General features: G+C 41.4%; 1 protein-coding gene across 7 annotated transcripts in view; it reads right to left on the minus strand.

Annotated features, from left to right (window-relative positions):
• Positions 1 to 839: 839 nt before the first annotated feature.
• The window catches only part of RARS2 (arginyl-tRNA synthetase 2, mitochondrial), a 29,748-nt gene continuing 6,181 nt past the window's right edge, over positions 840 to 24,406 (minus strand). For 2 of the 7 annotated variants that reach the window (XM_061369736.1, XM_061369740.1), the window contains exons 7-20: positions 24,256 to 24,339; positions 20,551 to 20,627; positions 17,832 to 17,987; positions 15,842 to 15,948; positions 15,143 to 15,238; positions 12,592 to 12,652; positions 10,111 to 10,187; positions 8,767 to 8,891; positions 6,585 to 6,652; positions 6,376 to 6,485; positions 5,269 to 5,364; positions 3,284 to 3,358; positions 2,290 to 2,353; positions 840 to 981 (exon numbers count right to left, since the gene is read on the minus strand). In XM_061369736.1, the coding sequence (XP_061225720.1) occupies positions 895 to 981; positions 2,290 to 2,353; positions 3,284 to 3,358; positions 5,269 to 5,364; positions 6,376 to 6,485; positions 6,585 to 6,652; positions 8,767 to 8,891; positions 10,111 to 10,187; positions 12,592 to 12,652; positions 15,143 to 15,238; positions 15,842 to 15,948; positions 17,832 to 17,987; positions 20,551 to 20,627; positions 24,256 to 24,339 (1,283 nt within the window). In that variant the 3' untranslated portion in view covers positions 840 to 894. Of the gene's footprint in view, positions 982 to 2,289; positions 2,354 to 3,283; positions 3,359 to 5,268; positions 5,365 to 6,375; positions 6,509 to 6,584; positions 6,653 to 8,766; positions 8,892 to 10,110; positions 10,188 to 12,591; positions 12,653 to 15,142; positions 15,239 to 15,841; positions 15,949 to 17,831; positions 17,988 to 20,550; positions 20,628 to 24,255; positions 24,340 to 24,406 lie in introns of those variants that run through there. The other 5 variants (XM_061369738.1, XM_061369737.1, XM_061369739.1 and 2 more) reach the window with 5 other exon arrangements.

Below are 24,406 nucleotides of genomic sequence, written 5' to 3' on the forward strand. Positions count from 1 at the left end.
ATCAGAAACATGACCTAGTTCATATCCTGCTTAGATTCCTTCAGACATGAATTAACCATCCGGATTTTACTTGAAAGTGAGGTACATTAAGCACAGCAAAACCAAGTTCTGTTGGAGTGGGAGAGGACACTCCTCTCTGACTTTTGCCAGCTGTGCAGCAGGAACGGTGTGCTACCCCCATGCTGCTCTGATGAGTGAAGGCTTTGGTGGTGGAGATATTGTCAGTCACCTGCACTACCTCACATGTAATGCCCCACCTCTGTTCAGTGATGTGATGGCTCTGTGTGCCACATCTGACTGCTTGTACAGAGCTGAGGGAACATGGCAGGTCCTGTTCCACAGTTGGGCAGCAAATCCTCTTCTTCCCTGTTGTCAGGTCAGTGACACAGGGAGCGGTGAGGAACAGGAGGTGACAGTTGGCAGTTGGGCTTGGCTAAAGTTACAGAATGGAGAGTACAGTACAACACACACAGAATAAGTCTCTGGCCTGATCTGACTCAGTTTGTTCCAATATACAGAGCACCTGCAGCTGATGTACTACTAGGCCTAAGTACGCAATGGGAACTGCAAAAGGGGAGAACTTTGATCACTTAGGACAGCACACTTAACACCACTTCCTCCACCAAAAGGCTGTTATATTTGCATAGCAAATAGAGAGCAGTTCTCTTATGGGAAATACCATGTAGATGAATGTCTTAAGTATACTACTCCTACCAAGTGCCTGGGAGAAGGTGGCTGTGCTCCCCTACATGGCAGTCAGTATGATGGAGCATATAAACCTTCAAGAACAGAGACAGAGGTTCCAGACTGCATTAGCAGGGACACACAGGAGAGTATACTATCTTAAAAAAACCTTTTACTGAGAGACGTGACTTTACATGGCATACAGCTTCATTACATTTGAGTTACAGGTGTGATGCCAAGAAGTTTCATCCCGTTGGCTAGAACTGAGCGAGCAGCTTGAAAGAGACAGCACCTTGCCTGGAAAACAAGAAGAGCCATCAGTTTACAGTACTGCACAGAACTGAATGTGCTGCTCAGGACACTAGTTAGGAGCAGCCTGTCAGAAGTGAGAACACTGTGCATCCTTCTGTATCCATGCAGAGCACTGGAAGGTGGACCTACACATGATCTGAGTAACACACCAATACTGGCAGAATTCATACCTGCTGCTGATAGCCCATTGCAGGGTCAATAAAGGGACACTTCTGTCAGGGGCTCCTTTTGAGGTGAAGCTGAAAAGCAGCATTCTGCCCAGCCCTGTACCCTCAGGGCAAGGTAACCAGAGGACCTGCCTGCAGAAGAGTTAGCAATGACTAGAGAGGGAAAATCTTTCCTGCCCCAGCAGCTGTTACAGCCTGCAGATACTGCTGGAAAACCTCCACTCACTGTGCCTGGGTTAGAGGCTGTCAAGCAACTGTGAGCTGCTTTGAAAATTTCACTCTTCCTTACCAATGTCTGTCTTAGCTGTTACACAGCTGGCTGTTGGGGAAAGGCTCCATCAACCCTGCTTCAGAGAAACAGTTCTTAAAAGCTGTCACACTCTAAGATGTTTACAATTTTTTTACAGGATAAGGCACTGAAATTTTCCTTGTAGCTTGGACTGGCTTAGTCTGTTCAAAGGCAGGAATACCCACAGCATCTAAGCTCAAATACAGAGCACAGCTCCAACAATTCCATTGAACTGAAAAACTGAAGTTTTCACCCCACCACACAGCTCAATACTTAATGTGATTTTCTACCAAAATCAGATACATACTTGCTTTTGAAGTAGCTGGAAGAGGCAGTGTAATTAGTGTATCACTTACTGAGCTGTTAGGGGGTCATACATTGCCTGGGAGATGAGTAGAAAATAGTTTTCATGTACTGCAGAGTAACAGCTGTCAGCCTCTGCTTTAGCTGGAACTCCAATACTTGGGATATGTAGGTGGCAAGAGGGAGGAGACTGAGTCAGTTATCTCCTCATTCTCTTGTCTTCCCACATAACCACTAAAGGAAACCATCAGAAATTCACCAGCGAGTTAACTTGCTCAACTGTTTACTTCTGACTGGGTTTGAAGCAGTTGTCCTTACAGGGATTTGTGTTTTGAGAAGATCAGGCAAAGCAGACCCAGCAGTGACAGCAGTCCCTGCCTTTCCAAAGGAGAGCCTGCCTGCTGATTAGCCTGCAGGTGTGTATTCACCCCAGTGGTTACACAGCTAGGCCAGCAAAGCTCAAGGGAGCATTCATCTTGGAAGGGACACCCTACTCAGACCCCAACCACATAACAGCCCCGTGCTGTGCCATACCTGTGCTACTTCAGGGGCGCTGCCTTTCACAGGAAGGGTTTTATGTGCCACAGCTGCAAGACGGCTGAAATGGAAAACACAAGGAGAACGCTGAGAACAAGCAAGTCTCTTGACAAGAGGAGTGCTACAAGCTACAAAAAGCAGCAGAACTGGAAGAGCCACAACTGCAGCAGGCCAGAGACTTATCTCCACCTGGCTGAAGGAGGGCATGGTTTTCTGTAGTCTGCATATTATCAGGGCATGCCATCAACACCTTCATGCTTGTAAAAGAACCCCAAAACGATCCACCCCTGACACCTTCACCCCCCAAAAAACAAACCCCAAACCAAAACAAAAACAAACCAACCAACCACACCCACACAAAACCCCAAACTGGTCCCGAAAGATATTCAAAAGCATGGCCTGTCATTCCCAAGGTGTGAGATTCCTTATGCGATTTTCCTTAATTCATTAAGGCTTTCCCCATACACATGCCTACCACTTGTTCCAGGTCTTCTCCAGTGTTTCACAGTACTGTTAAAAGAGACAGGTCCCTATGGAGGCAAGTTATATGCCATATAACTTATATGGCATAACTTATATGCTTCATCCATCTCAACACATGGGCTGAGATCAGTGGTTAAAGGGGTTTTGACAGAATTTCCTAGCTGAAATTTTGAGCTTTGAGAGCATTATTATCACTCAGATCTGCTCTTTAAGACAGGATTAGTCCACTGGGATTTTGGGTTCAGACAGTGAGTTACAGCAATGTGATCCTTTTTTGTTGAAAGCATTTAGTTTCTCCCTCCTTTGTTCCTGGTTCCAGCCTCAATCTCTGTTATGTTATTTGCTATCCTACTTCATACCTTACCTGCTCCAGAGCAACTGTCCCACAGATTTATATCTTCCCACTGCTTTTGCTCTTCAAAGCAGTGAAGATGTGAGGGTTGCAGAGCCAGCTCAGGAACACCTGTCCTTACCAGAGATAGACAGCCAGTATCAGCAATCACCTTACCTAAGTGTGAGGAGGTAGCTGACGATGTGCTTGGGTTGCAGATCCTGAGAAGACTGATACAGAACCTCATCATACCTGTGAAGAAAGTAGAGGGTTGTCTGGTGTTAAAGGAATTGGAAGGTGTACTCAGATAAAAGGCTCATCAGACAGCTTAAGTAAAAACAAATACAACTGCAGAGTTGACATGAACAATCTTCCCAACCAGACCTAAGCCATTTAATTAGTCCAGAATTGATTATTTCTTCCTCATTCAGTTACTGAAGGAGATCACTTCTGCTTCTCATCATGCAAGCACTGTAGATGGCAGAGCTCAAGAAGGCAGGCTAGAGCAAATAGAACACAAGAATTGTATTTGCTGCTGGAACACTGTTTCTGGTTTTACATTTCAACACTAACTGTAAGTTCCTAGGAGCAAAAAAATACCTATTAAATAAACAAGGCAATAAAAATCATCCCTTAGAGGATGTTGCTTTTACTAAACGCAGATTAGAATTTTAAATGGCTAAAGGATTCCCTTTAGCTTGCGGCATTAGAAAATACAAAACCAAAGTGGGTTTACATAGTCCTGGAATAAAATCAACTTTTGCAAGATGATATTAAACTGGATTATACAGGCAGAGTGATGGAGATCCATTTTTTTTTTCCTTCATGTGTTCTGATGTCCACTTGTACATAGCCTCTTTTTCCCAGCCTGCAAAAAGCTACCAGCACTTCTGGGGCTGAATAGATTTCCAATTAAAAAGTCAGGAGTGGACTTCTTTGCTCAGCTTTCAGGCCCATCTGTGAGAATGAAGACCTTACACCCACTGTAGGGGAGAATCAGGTTTGAGATCATCTTAAGAACCTGAACATGCACAAGTCCATGGGACCTGATGAAATCCATCCGCGGGTCCTGAAGGAGCTGGTGGATGAAGTTGCTAAGCCACTGTCCATCATATTTGAAAAATCATGGCAGTCAGGTGAAGTTCCTGATGACTGGAAAAAGGGAAATATAACCCCCATTTTAAAGAAGGGGAAAATGGATGACCCGGGGAATTACAGACCAGTCAGTCTCACCTCTGTGCCTGGCAAAATCTTGGAACAGATTCTCCTGGAAATCATACTATGGTACATGAAAAATGAGGTGCTTGGTGACAGCCAGCATGGCTTTGCTAAGGGGAAATCCTGCCTGACCAATTTGGTGGCCTTCTATGATGGGGCTACAGAACTGACGGACAGGGGTAGAGCAGTTGATGTCATCTACCTGGACTTGTCCAAAGCGTGTGACACTGTCCCACACGACATCCTTGTCTCTAAACTGGAGAGACATCAATCTGACGGATGGACCACCCAGTGGATAAAGAATTGGCTGGATGGCCACATGCAAAGAGTTGTGTTCAATGGCTCAATGTCCAGCTGGAGACTGGTAACAAGTCATAAGGCAGAAGTTCTTTACCATGAGAGTGGTGAGGCTGTGGAACAAATTGACCAAAGTGGTAAATGCTCCATCACTGGAGTTCAAGGTCAGGTTGGACAGAGCCTTGGGCAACACGGTTTAATGTGAGGCATCCCTGCCCATGGCAGGGAGGTTGGAACTACATGATATCAAGGTCCTTTCCAACCCAAACCATTCTATGATTCTATTCCTGCCAGCACACCACAGCTGAACTTCCCCTCCTCAGCCTCTTCCTCTTTTAAAGGCAAGCTGCAGCAAAACTGGGAGTGAGCTCTGACAGTGAGGGCTCAGTGGTCATATAAGAGCTATGGGCAGGAGGGAGGGAGCACTCATCATTCCCTTGGTTAGTAAGCTACAACATCTCTTGCCTGTGCGTTCAGCAGCTCATCTTGGTCAGCCCGTCCCAGGTGGGCACTGTTCAAACAGGGAAGATCCCTGCCTTCACAGCATTGTGCTACAGATGTGAGAGACAAAAATCAGGGGAACCTCTGCACTGTCTCAGGGACAATGGTATCTTGTCCCTGGTATTTGGAAAGAAAACTAGACAAACCTGAGAAGATGCTGAAGAACAGAGATGGCATCTGGCTCTTGTAAGCACGCCACATTAACGTCAGTTGGCTGCTTATTCCCATGTATCTGTTCTAAACTAAAATGCAAGAAAAAAAAATACTGGATGAGAAGCTCTTGTTAGCAAAGCTGGACAAGAAAAACAGTAATTTTTATTTTTAAAGGAAAAAGGGTAGGCATCTTCTGCTCAAGCTGAATAGAACACTGAGACAGACTGGCCGACTTCAACCCAAGATAACAAAATTTGTGCCAGCCATTCAGGATCAACAGGATTAGAGATCTGCATGGTCCAGAAGCTGATGCTGAAAACACTAGGGAGGCCACCAATACCCCAGTAAGGATACCTCAGCACCGTCAATACCTAGGTGATAAGGGAGTAGAAGAGGAATGGACTATAGAGAGCAATCAGGCTTGCATGTTCTCCCTGAATACTGTCTTCTGTTACCACTGCCTCAGATAGAATACCAGGTTGGTACCCTCCTTTGGCACGATACAGTAAGGTACCATACATGCTTTTATGAAAACCCGTATCAGTGTCCGCATTAGAAATGCTCTGACAGATCACTGTAATCGATACAACTGTTCAAACTGGATTCTTCTGAAATTCTTTTTAGAAATAATGAAATACATCAGGTGTTTGACCCGAGTCAAAACAAGTTGGTTACAACAACAGTGAGAAATAACAGAGTGATCAAAAAAAACCCCACTACCTACAGTGGTAGCCTAAAATATCCAAGTTCTGTGATGTGTATATCTTACAAGTACAGCATTTTGTTTTTTAAATCAGTTTCCTTAATCCTAGGGACACCATTCTTCATCACTGACATCAAGCACACAGAGAGGCTGTTCCTAGAACTGAAGAAGTACATGGACACTTACCTCAACCCTGTGGAAATGAGGTAGGAATGTCATTTTAATTGGTCTGCTCTTCTGGAAAGCCTCAGTGATTCCTATCGTAACCTTACACCTCTGCTGCAGAGTTAAGTATGTATCATATTTAGGCAAGGAGTTAACGCTACCAATTGACAAGCAGTTAGTAAGGTTAAAACATATGTCAAACTGTACTTCTGCACACAAATGCTCCTCTTACCTATGGAGTCTGGCATGGGTGTACTGCAGGAACACACCTGTATCTCCACGACTTTGAAGAGCTCGGTCCCAGCTAAACTGATAATCAGATGACAGAAGGCCCCGGAAGTCCTGGGAGAATAAATTAACATCACCTGGATATGGCTCTCCATCTCCATTTTGAACTTTTCACAGAAGATGCAAACACCTCGGGAGGCAACTCAGACTCACTTGGATTATTAGTGCTGCAAGGCCAACTTTCTCTGCTGTCTCTATAGGGTCTTCTATCTCTTTGGTTGCTGAAGAGGAACAGAGAAAAAGGAATCACAAGTCTGTAGCAGCATAATGGCTCCCTTGCTCAGATTGGAGATGCTAATAAAACAGCAGATCTTCCATAACTGTGAACTAGCAATTGAGAAATTGTCAGGATGCATACAGCAAATAGTCCAGGATATAAATCCTTCTTAACAGTTGGGATACAGCTGTTTCAGATAGACTTTTTTCCACTTCTCCTAGTACGTGTAATGCATGTTTTAATGTTGGAAGGATTCATTACAACAGGCTAGACTACACTGAATTCCTCTTCACAACTGAGACAATCTCTAACATCAGGAAAAGAATGACAGGGCAATTGAGATTTTGTTTAAAAATTGAGAGAAAACATCTCCAATTGATGTGGAGGCATAAACAGTCAAAGAAATGGCTAATGGAACATCTGGATGTCATTTAGGGAGTATTCACACCATACACCATAGATATTTAAATTGCTTCTACTCAGAGAATCTGACCTGAATCATAAAATGGTTTATGTTGGAAAAGACCTTAAAGATCATCTAGTTCCAACCCCCTGCCATAGCAGGGACACCTCCCACTAGACCAGGTTGCTCAAAGCCCCATCCAACCTGGCCTTGAACACTGCCAGGAATGGGGCAGCCATTGCTTCTCTGGGCAACCTGCTCCAGGGCCTCACCACCCTCACAGGGCAGAACTTCTTCCTTCCAATCTAAATCTCAGTTTGAAACTATTGTCCATTTTTCTATCATTATGGGCCCTGGTAATAAAGTCTTTCTCTGTTTTTCTCATAAGCTCCATTCATATAATCAAAGGCTCCTCAGAGCCTCCTCTTCTCCAGGCTGAACAAGCTCAACTCTCAGCCTGTCTTCATAGGAGAGGTGCTCCAGCCCTCTGACTGTCTTCGTGGCCTCCTCTGGACTTACTTCAGCACATCCCTCTTGAATTGTCAGCCCTGGAGCTGGACACAGGACTTCAGGCGTGGTCTCATGAGAGAGGAGTAGAGGAAAAAATATGTGGGGACAGTTCATAGCCCTGAGAAGTCTCAGACTGGCTATTCTCTCAGCCTTTCCTCAGGATTTACCATTTCTAATTTAGGAAATGGGAAGTAAGGCAGGAATTAAAATGTAAGGGGAAAATTTCTACAAGCACAGGTAGAATTTAGGAGCTAATGGATAAGCTCTGGTTAATGCTACAGTGCCACCGGAACACATTATTTCTTTTAGCTGTTCTTCTGCCTACTAGTTGTGCAATGGAATGTGGGTCTGCACCTCTGTTATATCAGTTAAGTAAGTTTGCTTTGCACTCAGCTATGCTACTAACCTTTAAACTGAAGTTCTAAGCTCCATTTCTCTCTACAGTAAAATTGGTTTGAATATGGGGTGGTCACCTTCGTATCATTCTGGCTGCCTGCCTTCCCCTTGTCCACTCTACAAGCAAAATTATCTGGATTAAAAAAGAGGAGGCAGAACAACGAAGATGCATGCTACTTCACCTGTTCAGCTCATTCAGCACATTCAGTAGCTACAAAAAGCACAATAGGGGGCAGCATTTCACTGGGAACTGCTCGAATCTTTTCTGTGTCAGGAGGAAGGGGCTCTAGAGCCACAGCCCCAGGTGCAGACAAACATCCCCTTCAGCAGGTTGGACTGCAGAGCAGTGACCTCCTGGGGACTCCAGAAATAGTCCTGAGGCTGGGAAGATTACAAGGCAGTAGCTGCAGACAAGCTACAGTCAGTCTTGCCAGAGAAAACTCTCAGAGCTACAAATCCTTTGGATGAAATCTGACTGCTCCCTGAACTCCAGCCCCAACCACACTATAGACTAGTTTCTCTCTCCAGAAAAAAAGCAACTGTTGTCTCCCAAAGACAGGTACTTCCTTCACTGTGCAAAAGTGTGATGGAATAATGCCACTGGATAATAAAATTTGCAAATCTGTAATTTAGGAAAGTTCACAGAGTAGCAAAGGATTATTTTTACACTGCTTATATTGTGGGAGATACAGAAAGTGCACAGAGCATATCACTGCCACTAGTCTGAGACAGGAAAAGTGAAGGGTAGAAAAGAAGACACAGTTTTGATCAACACAGAAAAGAAGTTAATAAGACCTGAAGTAGCTAACTTTTTGCAGAAGCCATGTTTTGTAACATCCTTGAGCGAACTTCATTTAAAACATCTTCGAGGAAAATTACTTCTCCTCTCCGAGTCTTCATCCCTTGCACTAGACCAAAAGACACATGCTGGCACCTGTGGTGAAAAGCAGCAGGACCTAAAATTACATTTTAATCAAGAGAAATGTTTGCAGTGTGTTTGTTCGGAGCTGGATTCTCTACCAGGAAATAGCAATAACAGCTGAATAAATAGCGCTGTGACGTGGGAAGCTTGGTGACAGAATCAGTAACTCACATTTCAGCAACCATATATATTAAATAAGGGGAAAATTATGATCAGAATTATGATAACCTGGTCATTTGTGTGCTCTCGAGAACCTCTTTTGCTACTAGCTTTAGTACAGAGGACTCCATGCAATAAACTGCAACAACTGAGGAGAGGCAGGATGCAGACAGATCAAATTACTGTGGCAACACAGATGTTAGTAAGATTAGAAAGGGAGTCATAATAATTCTACTGTGGGCACATTAAGCTAAAAGTGTAATTAATCATTGCTAATAATAAAACTTCCATTGCTCCTGCTCACAGTAACCCCAAGCATTACTCTGGATCCATAACTCAGGGTAATTTTAGTGCAACTTTAAGCACTGAGAAAGGAGGCAGACTAATACTCCTGAAAGCTAAAATCCTATATTTAACCACAAAAACGTGCAGTCTGTCAGAGAGGAATATGATTTAGTCTGCAGATCCATGACTGACCTTTGCTCAGATTGCTAACAAGGCCAGTAAATACAGTGAGGAACAGCAGGGATACATTTCTCTGCAATCAGTATATCAAGCCTGAAGCTTTACTCAAACTCAGATTCAAATTGCTGCTAAAACACTATACTTTAAGAAGTAATAATTTAATATATGATCACACAATACCCCAGAAGCTATGCTGTAATGCCTCTGATTCTCTTTTTCACATCAAGCAGTTAAGAAAAACCCGTGAAACGAGAGACAGGGCTGGTTTTCGCAGCCAGAGCTTCACAGTTAAAGCAGACCAGAGGTATGGAATGAGAAAGCTGGTGTCACATTGTACACAATTCTGAGGGTTTGTTTTCTGATAGCTTTTTTTCCTCCTTATTGCTTTAGTTGGGGTCTACAGGCCAAACGTCTGCTTGTACTCTAGGGCTCATAATTTGCACAACAGCAGCACACCTTGGAGCTTAGTTTCATTCAAATTGTCTACGTGATGTGTGCTACAGCACAGTGCTAGGTGGACAAAAGAGCACTCTGGAATTCCAATGTACATACCACCCATTCTTAAACAGAAAACAAAAGTATACCAGTAAGATTCATAAGTACATACCTTTCTGCCCAGTCATAACCCATAAGCTTCAGTATTTGGAACAAGTGTTGAAAGTGATTGCTTTGAGTTTTATCTGTCTAAGGAATGGAATAGGTGCATATCAGAAAACACTTCAAATTTGATAAGGATTAGCTTTCAACATACAAACACATAACACCACAGAAACTGCCCTCGTAAGTCACTGCAAGCAGAATTAAGACCTATGTAGACAGGACAGACTTGGAAAGTGCAACAGCCGGAATCCATGGCAACAGGATTTTGCCTCTGGTTAGAAAAGTAATTTACTTTTTCAAAAACTATTATTGAGGGGAGCAGTTTGCAGTCTGACAGTGTGGATTATATTTAATTCTGCATATACGTAAATGCTTTCAATCTGCTTGGAGTGCAACATTCAATGGAATCTTAGTGCCTCTTTAATAAGACATGTCACCCATTTTAAAATGTTTTTAGGATTTTGCTTTATCACTGCATTTTTATGAAACAAGTCATATTTTTTTTTAATATAAATTACTGAATGCACTGATTTACAGCATTACAACTAAGAAACCAGTTTGATGTTCTTTTAAACAAGTGGATCTGATGAAAATAAGATGATCTTATGAAGTAAGACTCAAGAGCCTCTATCTAATTTCCTTGTAACAAGACCAGGATTCTGAAATGCATTTGTATTTAATTATTAAAGGCTGAAATCATTGGTGTTCTCACACCCATTAAGTCCTAACCCAGGACAAAGTAGTGCCACAGAACAGCAGCAAAGCTCAGCCAGGTGGCAGTTCCACAGTTCTGTCTCACAGACTCTCCTGACAGTTTATGTTATTGCCCTCTCATTTTATGACCCATATTTTCAGCCCTCAGGAAGCCAGAAGTCATAAAAGTACTAACAGTGTCATAAAAACACCTATGCAAGGTTAAGAGAAACAGGACTAGACAGGCTAACCTATCGTTCCCAGCTGGAATGAGACATTGATAGTAACAGACACATTGGTTGCATCACAGTCCCATTTTGCTGCATATCTGGTTAGACTGGGAGCAGATCAAAGAGGCCCAGGCAAGGAAGTAAACAGTTAACTGGTATTCAACTATAAGCAACCAGCTAACTCAAGACTATTGCTTCCACACCAGCCCACATCCTCATTTGTGCAGGACACCTACCCAACTATTTTCTTTCTTTCTAACTGCTCCTTCTAGCTTTGTCCCTACTACCTCATGGTATAACCAATACAAATAACTACCCACCTATGTGAACTGCACAGGAAACGGTCTCCTTAACTCCTAATGCATTGCACTTAAATAGCCACACTGCTCTCTGATGCCAGTGAACATTTCAGTCAGGAGACGCAACAAACTTCCCATCAAACCCAAGCACTCCCCCCCCAAAATATCCCTGTTCTATGACCACATGTGGGAATGGTAAGCTACTGGAAACTTCCTGAAGACTGAAAATAAAAGGAAGAATGTAACTTAACTAAAAGTCACATGTTAAACTACCCGTGTATGTAATTTTATGGTTACTGATCTCTCCTCCTCCCTTGAATCCTGGTACTTGCCACATTATATTGCCTTTGAAAAAGCTGTACCACAGAAGATACATGGGCATTACCAAACACACCACAAACAACGTGCATTTTTTAACATATTAGTAACTGACTTAACCTAAAAGAACATGGTTTTCAAAATACAATTTTTTGCTAAATCCGGGATAAAGAAGATGTAAAAGCATTGTGTGATAGATCCTTGGTAATACTAGAGCAAAAAAAGAGTTCCACACAAATGAGGAGATAAACCTCCAATTCATTCACATTGTGTGCGAATTCACAGGGTGAGGTGTCCCTGCCCATGGCAGGGAGTTTGGAACTAGATGATCTTAAGGTCCTTTCTAACAGTAACTATTCTGTGATTCTATGATTACTGATAACTGTTGGAATTATTAAAAAGCAGATAAAAATCAAACTGAGAAATATAACCAGATTTTCTATCTACAACTGCTTCTCTGTCCAGATTGATTAAGCTGCACTTTATGTGCAATATCTAGATAATGAAATCAAGGCACTGTTCAAAGCCATAAAAATTTACATTTCAGATAAGACACTAGGACTTTTAGATTCATTTTGTATCATTACTTTCTAAATTAATGTTTTACAACCCTTTGTAACACTAACAGCTTTTCCTCACTTGTTAAATATTAATTACAACATTTTATATAGAATGTCAATTGAGTGAAAGTTTCTTTAACAGCAATTGCAATGAATTTTTACAATAGAGAGTAACTCCAGAGCTGATTTTTCAACCATTTTGTGCATCCATTGTGAACTGAAACAGAACCAAGAAACACTGCCACACTGAGGCACAGCTGCTGGCTAGTGAGGGCACCTATTTCCCTGCCAAAAATACCATGTGCTGAAGTCACATTGCAAGCAAGAGCCCCCCTGGATTACTGGAGAGTCAAGCTCTAAAGCGTTCGGTCAATCTAGAATTACTTACCACATAAATCATGGTATCACAGCTATGCTTATTCATTCGGTCTATAGCAGCAGCCAGATCTCTGAAAAGAGGTAACAAGAAACTATTTGCACTTTCACTCAAACATACTTTAGTTGCCTCTTGGGAAAAGAATCTACTCTTATGCTGGGGAGAGGACTGCCTGATTAAAGGTATCCCTGTGTGGATTACACAAAAAAGAGGACATGTATACTTTCCTAATGATGGGTTTGAAATGGTGGAGGTTTTTTGTCAACCACTAGCTATGAAAATTACTGAAGAAAGTATTTATGTGCAGAGCTAAGTCTGGTCTCTTGTCTGTCTACCGACATTATCAATCCACCCGGACCTGAGAGAAATAACCTTCTCTTGGAAAACTCTCTGGCTAATCTTCACACACACAAAGCAGTACAGAGAAAAAACACCTTGCTCTAGCCCCTCCCAGGACTGCCACAGGAGAGCAATTAGGCCCATGTCCCAGCCTGAAACCAGCCCCAGAGATCACCAGGAACAGCTCTCCAGACCACCTTCTGACTGGGAGACGTTACTGCTTAAGGGACACGGGACACATGGGATGCAAGGGAAAAGCATTTTGCAATTGCACAAGACTTATGGGATGCTTAGGGGAGTAACCAAATATAGGAAAAGACAGGGAGAAGATATCATAAGGACAAGTGGTTTGTAAACCAACTGCCCATCAGTATGCTCATCTGGTTGTGCCCTACACCGGACCAGCACCATCTGTCCTGTCTTTGCATTAAACTCCATTTCAAACTTTTCCTGGGTGAGGGGGTCTCTCTTCTGTGTTCATGTGTGTTTGGAGATCTGAGTATCAGTAACTGGAGTTGCAAACTACAGCTCGTAGAGGCCATGCATCTGTAGTGCCAGCAATTGAAAGGCCTGGAGCTAAGTGAAATTAGGCGATAGCAACTGAAATCTGAGCACAGGTCAGTTACAGGGACCAAAGCATCCCTGCTACCAACAACTGGAGTGATGGAACACATACCCACATAGAATCATAGAATGGTTTGTGTTGGAAGGGACTTTAAAGCTCATCTAGTTCCACCCCTCCTGCCATGCGCAGGGACACTTCCCACTAGACCAAGTTGCATAAAGCCCCATCCAACCTGGCCTTGAACACTGCCATGGATGGGGCAGCCACAGCTTCTCTGGGCAATCTGTGCCAGTGCCTCACTGCCCTCACAGTAAGGAATTTCATCTGATCTAAATCTACCCTCTTTCAGTTTAAAGCCATTCCCCTTGTTCTGCCCCTACATGCTTTTATAAAAATCAAGCTGAAATAGCCTGCTACGGCTGGCAGCCAGGTTAAGTGTGTGCTTTCAAAGATGAGCAGGAGTCTAACTACTGGCATCGGGGAGTCTGGGGCTTGACTGAGACCTGCCTGTTCACATGTGTCTATATGTACGAGGCAGCAGCAGAGTGAGGATCCAGGGCCAGCTGCTGGATGGACTGCATGTCTAAGCTCAGGAGAGATCCACTGTGCCTATACCAGCAGCTAGAGTGGGGATGTGGTCCTTGGGGCTGACATGCCCGGGTGCCAGCAACTAAGGAGACCAGCTGGAGTGTTGAAGCTCAGCTACTGGAGAGATACACATCGTGTATATAGTCTGTACACACAATACCTATGTAGATAATCTATATCACATACATAGGTGTGTGTATATATGCACACACAAAAATGCATGTGTATTTCTTCACACTAACAGACCTTCATTCTACTCAGACAGAGAGGAAAGAATGAGGCCAACTGTGCTGAGTGGTTTTGTTTGTGATGCCCTGTTTGGTTGGCTGTGTGTATGTATGTGCATGAGTTTGCGTGCCTACTGGAAACAGGTGCTCAGCCTTTCTACTCTTTGAACCTGTGGGCATGGATCTGTGGCAGCCTTGCCTCTGTCAGGCTACAGGATTCAGCAGCTCCCTAATGTTCAAGATTGACTGCAGTATCTCTGTAATACCCTTGCCTTGAAAAGCTGTACACACTTTACCCTGAGGGCTAGACATATGATTTACTTACATTAATGGCAAAAAGAAACTGTTAAGGCTTCCATATTAAAATACCCAAGTGGAATTTTGATACTGATGAGAAGGCAAGAAAAACAGTGCTAAAATTGATGTTACACTGTTGATGGTCTACTCAATCAATGAAGACATGGCTGAACAAGCCATTTTCTTCTGCATCACACTTTCAATAAACATTTCAAGCAAAGATCTTTCTAAAATCTTAATTATTTGGCAGGTATTTATTAGATGAAGAGATCCCAGCTTTGTTTTCAATGTCAGTAGCTGGAGAAAGTATGGAGAAAGAGGAGATTTACTAACAGACTGCTTGAGAGGAGGAAAAATATTTAAAAGCAGTTGTTTTTCCTGAGCCATTTTTGTCCCATCACAGTTACATTTCTAGTTCCAGTTACAATTACTCATTAGCAAAGGTGTTCCATCCCAGAAATAAAAAGCTTCAAAATCTGTACTATCAGCTACAAATGTACTCGCATACAAAAGCTCAGTGGCAATAAACACAGATGGGCTTACTTGCCTTGTGATATAAAGAGATGTCCCATCACTACGCATGACGGTGGAAAACAACGAGAGGTCTTTCTTTTCGGAAAGATCCACAACTCCTGTTCCTTTGCTGTAAGTTGAGAGAAAACACAGAAGTAACTGCAAGCCAGATCCAATATGCAGGTTAAGTTCAGGTAAGGCAACCAAAACAAAGACTATTGCCATGGAACACCCCCCGTCCCCGACAATCTCATTCTTTTCTTCGAATGACCATCTCCTTTAAGTCTTTTTGGAAACCATTCCTCTGGGTTTGTTGTCACCACTGTGGGTGCCAGAGAGCAGCCTGCCCACATTCTGGTGGATTCCATGACTACAGCTTCTGTCCCAGTTCAGCCAGGCAGCTCCTTCAAGGCAAGAATCTTGCCTAACTCTGCTTGTTAAATGGCACATGCAGCTACCAAACTGATTAACAGCCTAAAAGGCCATTAGGAGTTGAACGCTGTCTTTGTACCTGCTTTACCATGGGCAGGCTTCTGTGCTAGCCACAGAAAATTCAAACTTAATTTTTCACTAACTGCACAAATCCTATTGGTGTTCCACTAGAACAGCTACCAAAACCATCTAAAGAAAACTCTACCTCTTAGATTAGGTACCTCACTCATCAATATCTCATGTGAAATGCAACTGAGACGTTAAGTAAACTACACCAATACATGGAATAATGAGTTCATACACTGTTTTCTGAAGGAGTCCTTTATCCTCCAACATCTTTAGAACTTCCTGGGACTTCTCCTGGTAAAATGACTCTCCGGAATATTCATCAAAGTGCACTCCTAGACGCTGCAGAGTTCCAAGAACATCAAAGAAGGGTGACATTGTTAAGAACAAGGCTAATAATTTCTTCAAATTATGTCAGATGAAGGTCTGTGTCACAGCTCACACAGAGTGCAAAGATCAATTTTATTCCAGGAAATGTCGCTTCACTGGCCAAAAGGAAAGGATGTTTGGGTTTTGATTTAATTCATTTCAGCATTAGAATTAATCTCCCTCAGTTGAATAAATGGTGTTGGATATAATGTTCATGAGAAATTAGGCATAAACTGGATACAGCAATCAGTGCAAAAATTCTGAGGCAGGTCTCTAACTTGCTGTGCTGGAGGCAGACCACTGGACTGCTTAGACATGAAACCAGTCTTATTTTAAAAAGATGCTGACAGACATTTTACAAAGCAGAAGCTGCTCACAAGCACTGCTGAGCATACAGACATCACCGTTACTAGGAATGCTGAGGGTACACCTAGGAGAGATAGGATGACCTTAACTGTCAAAACTGTCTGAAATATAGTAGTACAAAAGACAAGTTGCTTGACTGAGGGCAACAAAGCTGTCAGTCCAATAGCTTGTTACTTACTAGTTTGAACGGAGTTGGGAAAGATCCAGCTGGGCCAGCCATTATGTGATCAGTGAGGAGTGATCATCATGATGTAGCTGCATACACAGCCCAGTACCCCCTTAACCTGTCAGGTCAGATGTCCACTAGGATTACCGAGGAGCTCTCACTTAGGGGATCTTAACTTACAGTAGTTGGCATGAACCCAGTGATATGCTTCAGGGAAGAAATTAAAGCATAGCCAAGCAATCTGGATTACTGAGGAAGGGGCTCACCACTTCTCTCTTTACAATCAAGGATGAAAGAAGACAGGACCAATTTCCACAAATATATCAAGAGGAAGGAAATGGAAAAGTGCCGTTTTATATAAATAATAATACTAAAAGAAAGAAGTGGTATAAAACAAGTCACAAGCTCTTTGGAGCTGCAAGTTAGGAAAAGTGTCTAAGCCCATTAAAACTGGGCACCCATTCCAGAATTTCATAGCAAGAATGTGGGAAAGAAAAACATGCACTTGTTTTCAGACAGATTCAGCTGGCTCTTGAGTAAGACTATATAGTATTAATACTAAGAAACTGGATTCAGTGACAGAAGGTGTTCTCGCTCCTGTTTCCCGAATTCTCATAAGATTAATTTTATGGGCAGTGGCACAAGTATCTACCACAAAACAGTGGACACTGGCTTCATTCTTGAGATTACAGTATGCAACAGATGGCTGTATATTAGCTCAACTCAACCTGCAGGTAATTTATGTGCTGATTACTACTGTAAACTGCTGCTGCTATAATTTCTTACGCAACATACACAGCTCTGCATTATAACATTAGATCAGAAATGTGAAAACAGTTATCTCCTAATAAAATTTATTGCATGTAAACAGTTAGGGTTAGTGCGTTGCTGCTAACTTCAAAGATAAAGCAAAACTGAACAACATTTATCTAATACTGATTTACTTTGTTGCTCAGCACCATACTCCCAGCTTCAGGGCTTCTAAGAAGGGAGAATTAGTCAAAGGGCCAATTAAATGGACTCCATTCAATAAAATGTATCCAGCATGTCAGCAACTAAAGTGATGGGCCGTTTGGATGTTAAATCAACTACTGTGCTTTTCCCAAACAGAATGAGGCATAACCTGGAATACTGGGAAATATCTTTCCGACAACACTGTAAAGTTTACTGGAAAAGCAATGAATTGACAACATTACAGCAACCTCTGTTCCTAAGTCAGTTCACTGCTTGTCAGCCTTGTGCACTGTCAAGTAGATTGATGGAACAATAGATCACAAAAGACCATTTTACCAACAACACAGAAAAAGCAGTGGATGACTTGTACCTTATAAATTCGGATGTATTCCTCAATACTGAAGTCTCTAAATTGTTTCCAAAGTGACAATGTCTGCTCATCATGTTCTTCCAGTTTTCTAAAGAAATCCTTAGCCAGCTTTTTCACGTTTTCATCATCTGCTTCTTTGTTAATCTGCACATACACCTAAAATATAATGACACTGAAAATGTTGAAGAAGTATAATCCTCTCCTCCAGTAAATATATGCAAAGTTCTACAAGAACAATACAAATTCATTTAAAGATGACATTTGTAATGTCAAAATTTTAAAGACATCTTAAAGCAATACATTTCCCATTTAAAGGACAAATGAGTAGTCCAAACTCCAGTAGGAAAATGTGCAGCTTATCATGAAACAAGAATAATGTCATAAAAATTCCTTATTGCTGTTGCTATTGTCCTCTTCATCACCTTGAAACAACTGCAGCAGCAGAACACGGAAGAACTAATTTATGCATGAAAGGGAACCATCACAGATTTTTAAATTAGAGACTTTTCCTCAGAGGACCACAGAGTTGATATTTATAACAACTGTACTACCTAAAAGTGAGATGGCAGCTGAAGCAGCAAAGTCCTAGCTAGAAACCCAGTTCTGATCCAAAAGCCACTTACTTATGGTGCTCTACACCCATACTAACACATGCTCATAAATATACATATACCCTGCTAGTATAATTTCTCTACTTCAGATACAATAACAGTAATGTATTAGACATCGTGAGAGTAAGCGAGCTTCATCCTTCAAGGTGAAACATTGTACTTGTCCTAATGTTTGATATGCAAGAACGTTATCAAAGCAGGTCCACATTATGATTTCCATACCAACACAATTCAACAACATGCAAGAATACCATGTGAGACAAGACTTTAAGCCCCACTTAAAACCCAAGAAAAAAATTTACTAATTAAAATACTTTTTAAAAACAGGTAAAAATACAACACCAACCAAAAGTAAAATCACTTCTATCAATGAGCAACAACTATTTCCAGCAGCTTTAAAAATTGTCTATTAACTCATGAACAGAGAGTGTGTATTGATATAAAATTCAGCCATTCCGCGGCTCAAATCAAGCATATGAATGTCAACATTTGGCCAGACACACATATAAGGCACTGTCAGTTTGCTAAGAGCATTACAAACTCTAGTATTAGCTAACTTTGCCTCTGTACAGCAAATTGGGCTCTGCTGTTCATTAACACACTCCTTTATATCTAAAGGCCAAATATTTACCCAGACAACAATTCCTTCCTTTCCATATGTAGCATCTTGAACGCCCACGGAAGTGGTTTTAAAAGTACTGTGTGAAAGCAATTAAACTAACTAGTGGTTACATCATGTATTTTGACCCAGACAGTTCACTGCTGTTTAACTTTTAAGTCTTTGTTAGAGTTTTGATCCCCAAATCCTTACAATCTTGATAAAAACTAAATAATCCTAAAAACTTCACTCCTGCAATGTTCAGACAAGGAGTTTGCCAACAATACCTTGCTCGAGTGGGTTCTGCCTATTAAAGGAAAAAAAGAAAGAAAAGGAAAAGCTTCCACAGCAAAACTCTTGAACTTTTCCCCTTCCTTTTATGCCCCAAGACTTAAGAGATTTAGAGGCAGTTCTGCTGACAAGCCTCAAAGATTAACGTTTGCTTAGTTCTGCCACAAGAAAGAAATTTAAAGGGGAAATTTAACCCTTGCTCAGTAGCTTTGTACATTCTAATACCCCCCTGCCTCAAGTCTTTGCTGTTATAAAGCAAAAATAATGCAAAAGGCACATTTGCATCTGGCTTGACCAAAATAAAAGGAGCAAAGCTCTTTGAAAAGGTGCATTTGCCTATACATTTATTTATATGAGAAATGTGGAAATTTTCTTTTCAAATGAACTTCAGGAAAACTAATTTCACACAAAAGCTGAAAAAACCCAGCACTTTGAAACATCTTGGTATTTTATACAAAATAGGAATGCAGCTGAACAGTTAGAAATTAGGTATATTTGAGAAATATATGCTGGTGGGCATTGTGGGCAACCAAAAGAACAACCTCTTGAAATGAAACAGTTCTCCCTACAGCTGGAAGGCATTCCCTGAATGCTTGTCAGCAGAAACGGCATCTCCTAATCCTTCTGGCTCTTTCACACTGACGGAAGAAAGAAGAGCATTCTGCAGAGCCAGCACAGTATTCCAGAATGACAATCCTTCTCCAGCTAAGGCTCCATCTTAGATACAAAATGCTCAAAAGATCCTTTTGCCCAGTGACAGTGAATTGTGTACTGAGCAATGGAAATTAAGTATTATGTATTCTAAAAACACTAACAAGAAGAGGATTTTTACACCATACATGCAACTTTGGTAACCACATACTACAGCATCTGATGTGAGACTCCATTTCCACTGCAGTCACCCCAGTGAACTCAGTGGCTCCCTAAACCCAGTTAAGATGGCTGAGAGCAGTCAAGCCAGCTGGTAGTAGCAGCAATCAATGCAACCCAAGTACCCATATGATTACCTCCTTTATGGGAGGTAATTTTCAGCCTAATGAACCCTATCTCTGCTGCCATGGCGAAGTGAAAACTCTCTCCTGCCATGGCCCAAGCTAGCACTGGCCCTTCAAGTAAGGTTGTTTAAATCCAACGTGAGTCTCATTCTGACCCTGCACAGCATTCTATACAAAACTGACAATTAAATGAACCATCCTCTGAAATGCCTAGTTGAACTTACCTCAAAAAGATGTTGCAAAGGACTGGATTTTAGCTTTTCTTTGTTGCCAAAGCACTGGAAACCAACACCCAACAAACCTTGAATTATAATTAAATACAGAGTTAGACAACAGCCCAGAGTATTGTTTTGTTGAAGTCTAGTCTTAACAACTGTACATAATAAAACAAATGCCTTTTTTGAACAATATGATGGTGTACGCTAGAAAAAAAACAACAAAACCAATAACAACAAACCCCACAACAAATCAAAAGCATAACCTTTCTTCCACTGCATGATAAACCCCTGAAACTGTAGTAGCTAGAAACTAGTAAGAAATACTATGTTGATTTTTCAGTTCCTCATAAATGGAATTTATGTTTCTGGACTTGCAGAGACAACTATGTTTCACACAGTAAATAAGTGAGAAGCAATACAGTGGCAACTGTCCAGTAACAGAACATCCTCAAAACTCCTTGTTTTGCTTCCTCCCTTAATAGTATTATCATTTCAAGGACGATCCTGGGACACAGCATGGTATCCCACATACCACACATGCAGTATTTTTAAGGGAACTTTTTGCTGAATGCTGAGAATATGCAGCTCTTTCCATATATCCAATTTGATTTCAGCGCTTTTTGAAAGCCATCTGAAAGGGCAACAAACCTAAATCACAATCTAAATCAAAAGAGCTCATTAACTCCTTCAATAATCCAGCAATATTAACCCTGCAGCCTCCTAAGATTATCTGAGGCTGCTTTTAAGCAGCTCATTCCTTTGAGCTGACAAGGACCAGGACTGATGTGAAAACAGCATCTGAGGAATAGGTATGCTTTGAAAACCACTCTGCAACTAAACAAGCAGCACTGTCTCAAGAACTTCCCTCTTGGAAACACTGAGTGCAGTAGGAGCTGTGCCAGACTTAGGTAAGAAAAAACATGTTAGGGTTTAGCAAATAAGATTAGTCTAATCCTATTTAAAGGGAACTTCTTTAAGGACAACTTGTTCTATGAGCAATGAGAGCTTGATTTCCTAATGATGTCTCTTGGATATTAGCATACCTACACATTCCACTTTTAAGTTCTGGCTTCACACTCCAGCACCTAGCAAGCCTGACAGTTTTTATTCTACCCAAACACATCTTTCCACACATTCCTGTCTTCCCCAAACTATCCCCAGCTCTCATTATACTTGCCAATTATTGGCAAGATGCAGCATGTGTTGGGACTGATTCCGACTTAGATGTGCTGACTGGTTAGCCGGCAGGCTAAACACAGAAGTTAACTTTCTCTCCCAGAAGGCATTACATTGTATTTCTACCCCTACTCGGCTGCCAACTGTCACAATACCAGAAGAAATTTGTTCTCCGAGACATTTTTCTTTGTCAGATCTGGCTGAAGTTGGCCAATGGGTTCAACATCTATTAGGAGAGAGTGACAGGAAGACAGATGGACAGATAGTATGACTGCATAAGATTCGTTACCTTAGGAAACTTGCCCCAAAACTTCCTAAAGGTTGAGGACTTCTCTGCCATGTTTCAGCAAAATACATTTTCAATTATTACATTTTAAAATCTTTGACAATAGGAGTTGTAACAGAAATGCTGACAGATCATTAATGACAGCACTGCTTCCGGGAAAGGAACATTATATTAATAATGCTATGCTACAATTTTGTGAAGCATGACTATATTACTCGTTATAAAACCTGTCATATATGTGAGCTGAGCCAGCCCAAATAAAGAGCCCCCATTGTAAAAGAAACACTTGAAACTACCAGGTCAAAAGAATTATTCTAACAGTTGTGTGCTGCACAACAGGTACACACGTAAATAGCAGGCATCGTGATCTTTATACCTTCAGGAAACCTTGTATGAAAACACATGAAATTCCTGATATTCAGATTTTAGGAGTGCAATTTTTCAAAGGCAGAATAAATGAGGTCAGCTGAAAAGCCCTTTAACCACATTGCATTTCATTGCTTAATTGTCATTGCCACATTCGTTATACAACAGCATAGCCATAAAATCATGCCTAAAGGGCAAAAATGAAAGAAATACGCAATGATTAAATTTGCTGAATTTTAGAAGAAGTCATTCTGCATTCAATTCCTATGAAACAAATCCTAAGTGAAGCAAAGCTCTGCTAAAAACTACTGCTTGATCAGAAACAGAATCGAAAAGGATGAGTTGTGGAGGAAATAAATGAACAAAGGAAAAAATACTCTGTTGCTGCTCTCAGTCATGTTATTCTCTACTGTCTAAATCCAAGGAATTTACTCTTGAAGGAGAATAGGTGGAACTGAATATATTTCAGTTAGGTTATCTATGCTGACAAACCTGAATACATAGGGTAGATGTAGGGTATTTATGCTAAATTTTTACCCAGCTCTGTTCATAAAACAGATTCATTAACATCCCCATGAACAGCAGTACCAGTGAAACTGGGCTGGAACGAGTGAAAGTGGCCACTTGGTACATACTGCACTTTGTATTTGCTATTTAAAAATAAACATGCGGACACTGTTTTCAGAACCTACTGCAAAAGACATGGGGGAGTTTTATAGTGTTCACAGGTGTCCCAGCTTTCAAAAATGAGGAAGTGGGTATGACAGCCTTTAATGCCTACAGATATGTCAAAACCAGCTTTTGGAGGCAAACTGGAAAAGGAGAAGAGATTGTGGATCAGTTCAAAATGCAAGATTAACAACAGAAATCAATGAAGTTGTGAATTCTAGGGATTAATCAACTGTCATATAAGAGGCGTATTTAGAGATCCAGCAGTCAGACATAAATGATCTCTGGCCAGGCAATAAATACCAAGCTATGCTAGGCTGCACATGAGAGGATTTTTCAGTCGTCACTTATTTGATGGGCATTTCAGATGAGGTGGGAGTGTGCATGTGTGTGCATGCAAATGCATATGCATGCAAGATCAGTAGTCTTCTAGGGCCTATTCAATTGCATATACCCACCCCTCTATTGCTACATTTTAAAGGAAAACTGAATATCCTGGGGGAAGTGTTGGTGTATCTTTAAACATACAAACTCCCCAAGCCTCAACCTGCCAAAATACAGTTGCTGTGGGAGGTAATTATGCTCTATGAATAATGAATTAGTTTCTAGAGGGAACAACAACAACAAAAAAAAACAGATAAAGAAAACATAAACACAAAGACAACCTAATATAAACCATACATTTTGTTCCAATTATTCTACTGTTGTGTGTAGAGGTGTGGCATAAGTAAATTAGCAAGCTTACTCTTCTACAGCTCTTCCACATGCAAAATCTGAATAAGACAGTATCACAGCAGACAGGCAACAGCTATGGTAATATGTACACATTTTGTCTGGAGGCAGCAACAGAAGTCTGCTGAGCTGTGAGAGCTCCAAAGGTCTAACCAGCACACTCAGAAAATATTTATACTGCCCTTTAAAAATAAACCCCAAATTACATATATGTAATCTGAGAGAGGAGCTGCTGAGGGACAGAGGACAAATTTCCTCCTGTTATTTCTTGTACAGTAGTATAGGTCATACTGCTGAGCAATCAGTCTGGATTGTTTCGTTCCTACTTTAAGGAGATTAACTCTACAGTACACGCAAGGAAACACAGTATTACTCTTTACGAGCCTGGAGTGAATTCAAAGGACCTGCAAAACCTAAGTCTGGAAATCTAGACCATAATATACAGTAGAAAAGAGAACAGGAAAACAGGTATTAAAACATACCGAATTGCATGCCCCAGTCACCAAGGTAATTCATTCTGATTACTTCATGTCCCAGTGCAGCTTTGAGATTTGCTATAAAATTCCCTAGTAAGGAGACAAAATTGGTGGTATTATTATGATTATTCAGTTGCAGGTAGTCTCTCATTCCAAC

Source organism: Neopsephotus bourkii, unplaced genomic scaffold, assembly GCF_033783945.1.
Source record: "Neopsephotus bourkii isolate Nb327-2 ecotype Australia unplaced genomic scaffold, CSIRO-AGI_Nbou_v1 NB_1511, whole genome shotgun sequence".
Lineage (NCBI taxonomy): Eukaryota > Metazoa > Chordata > Aves > Psittaciformes > Psittacidae > Neopsephotus > Neopsephotus bourkii.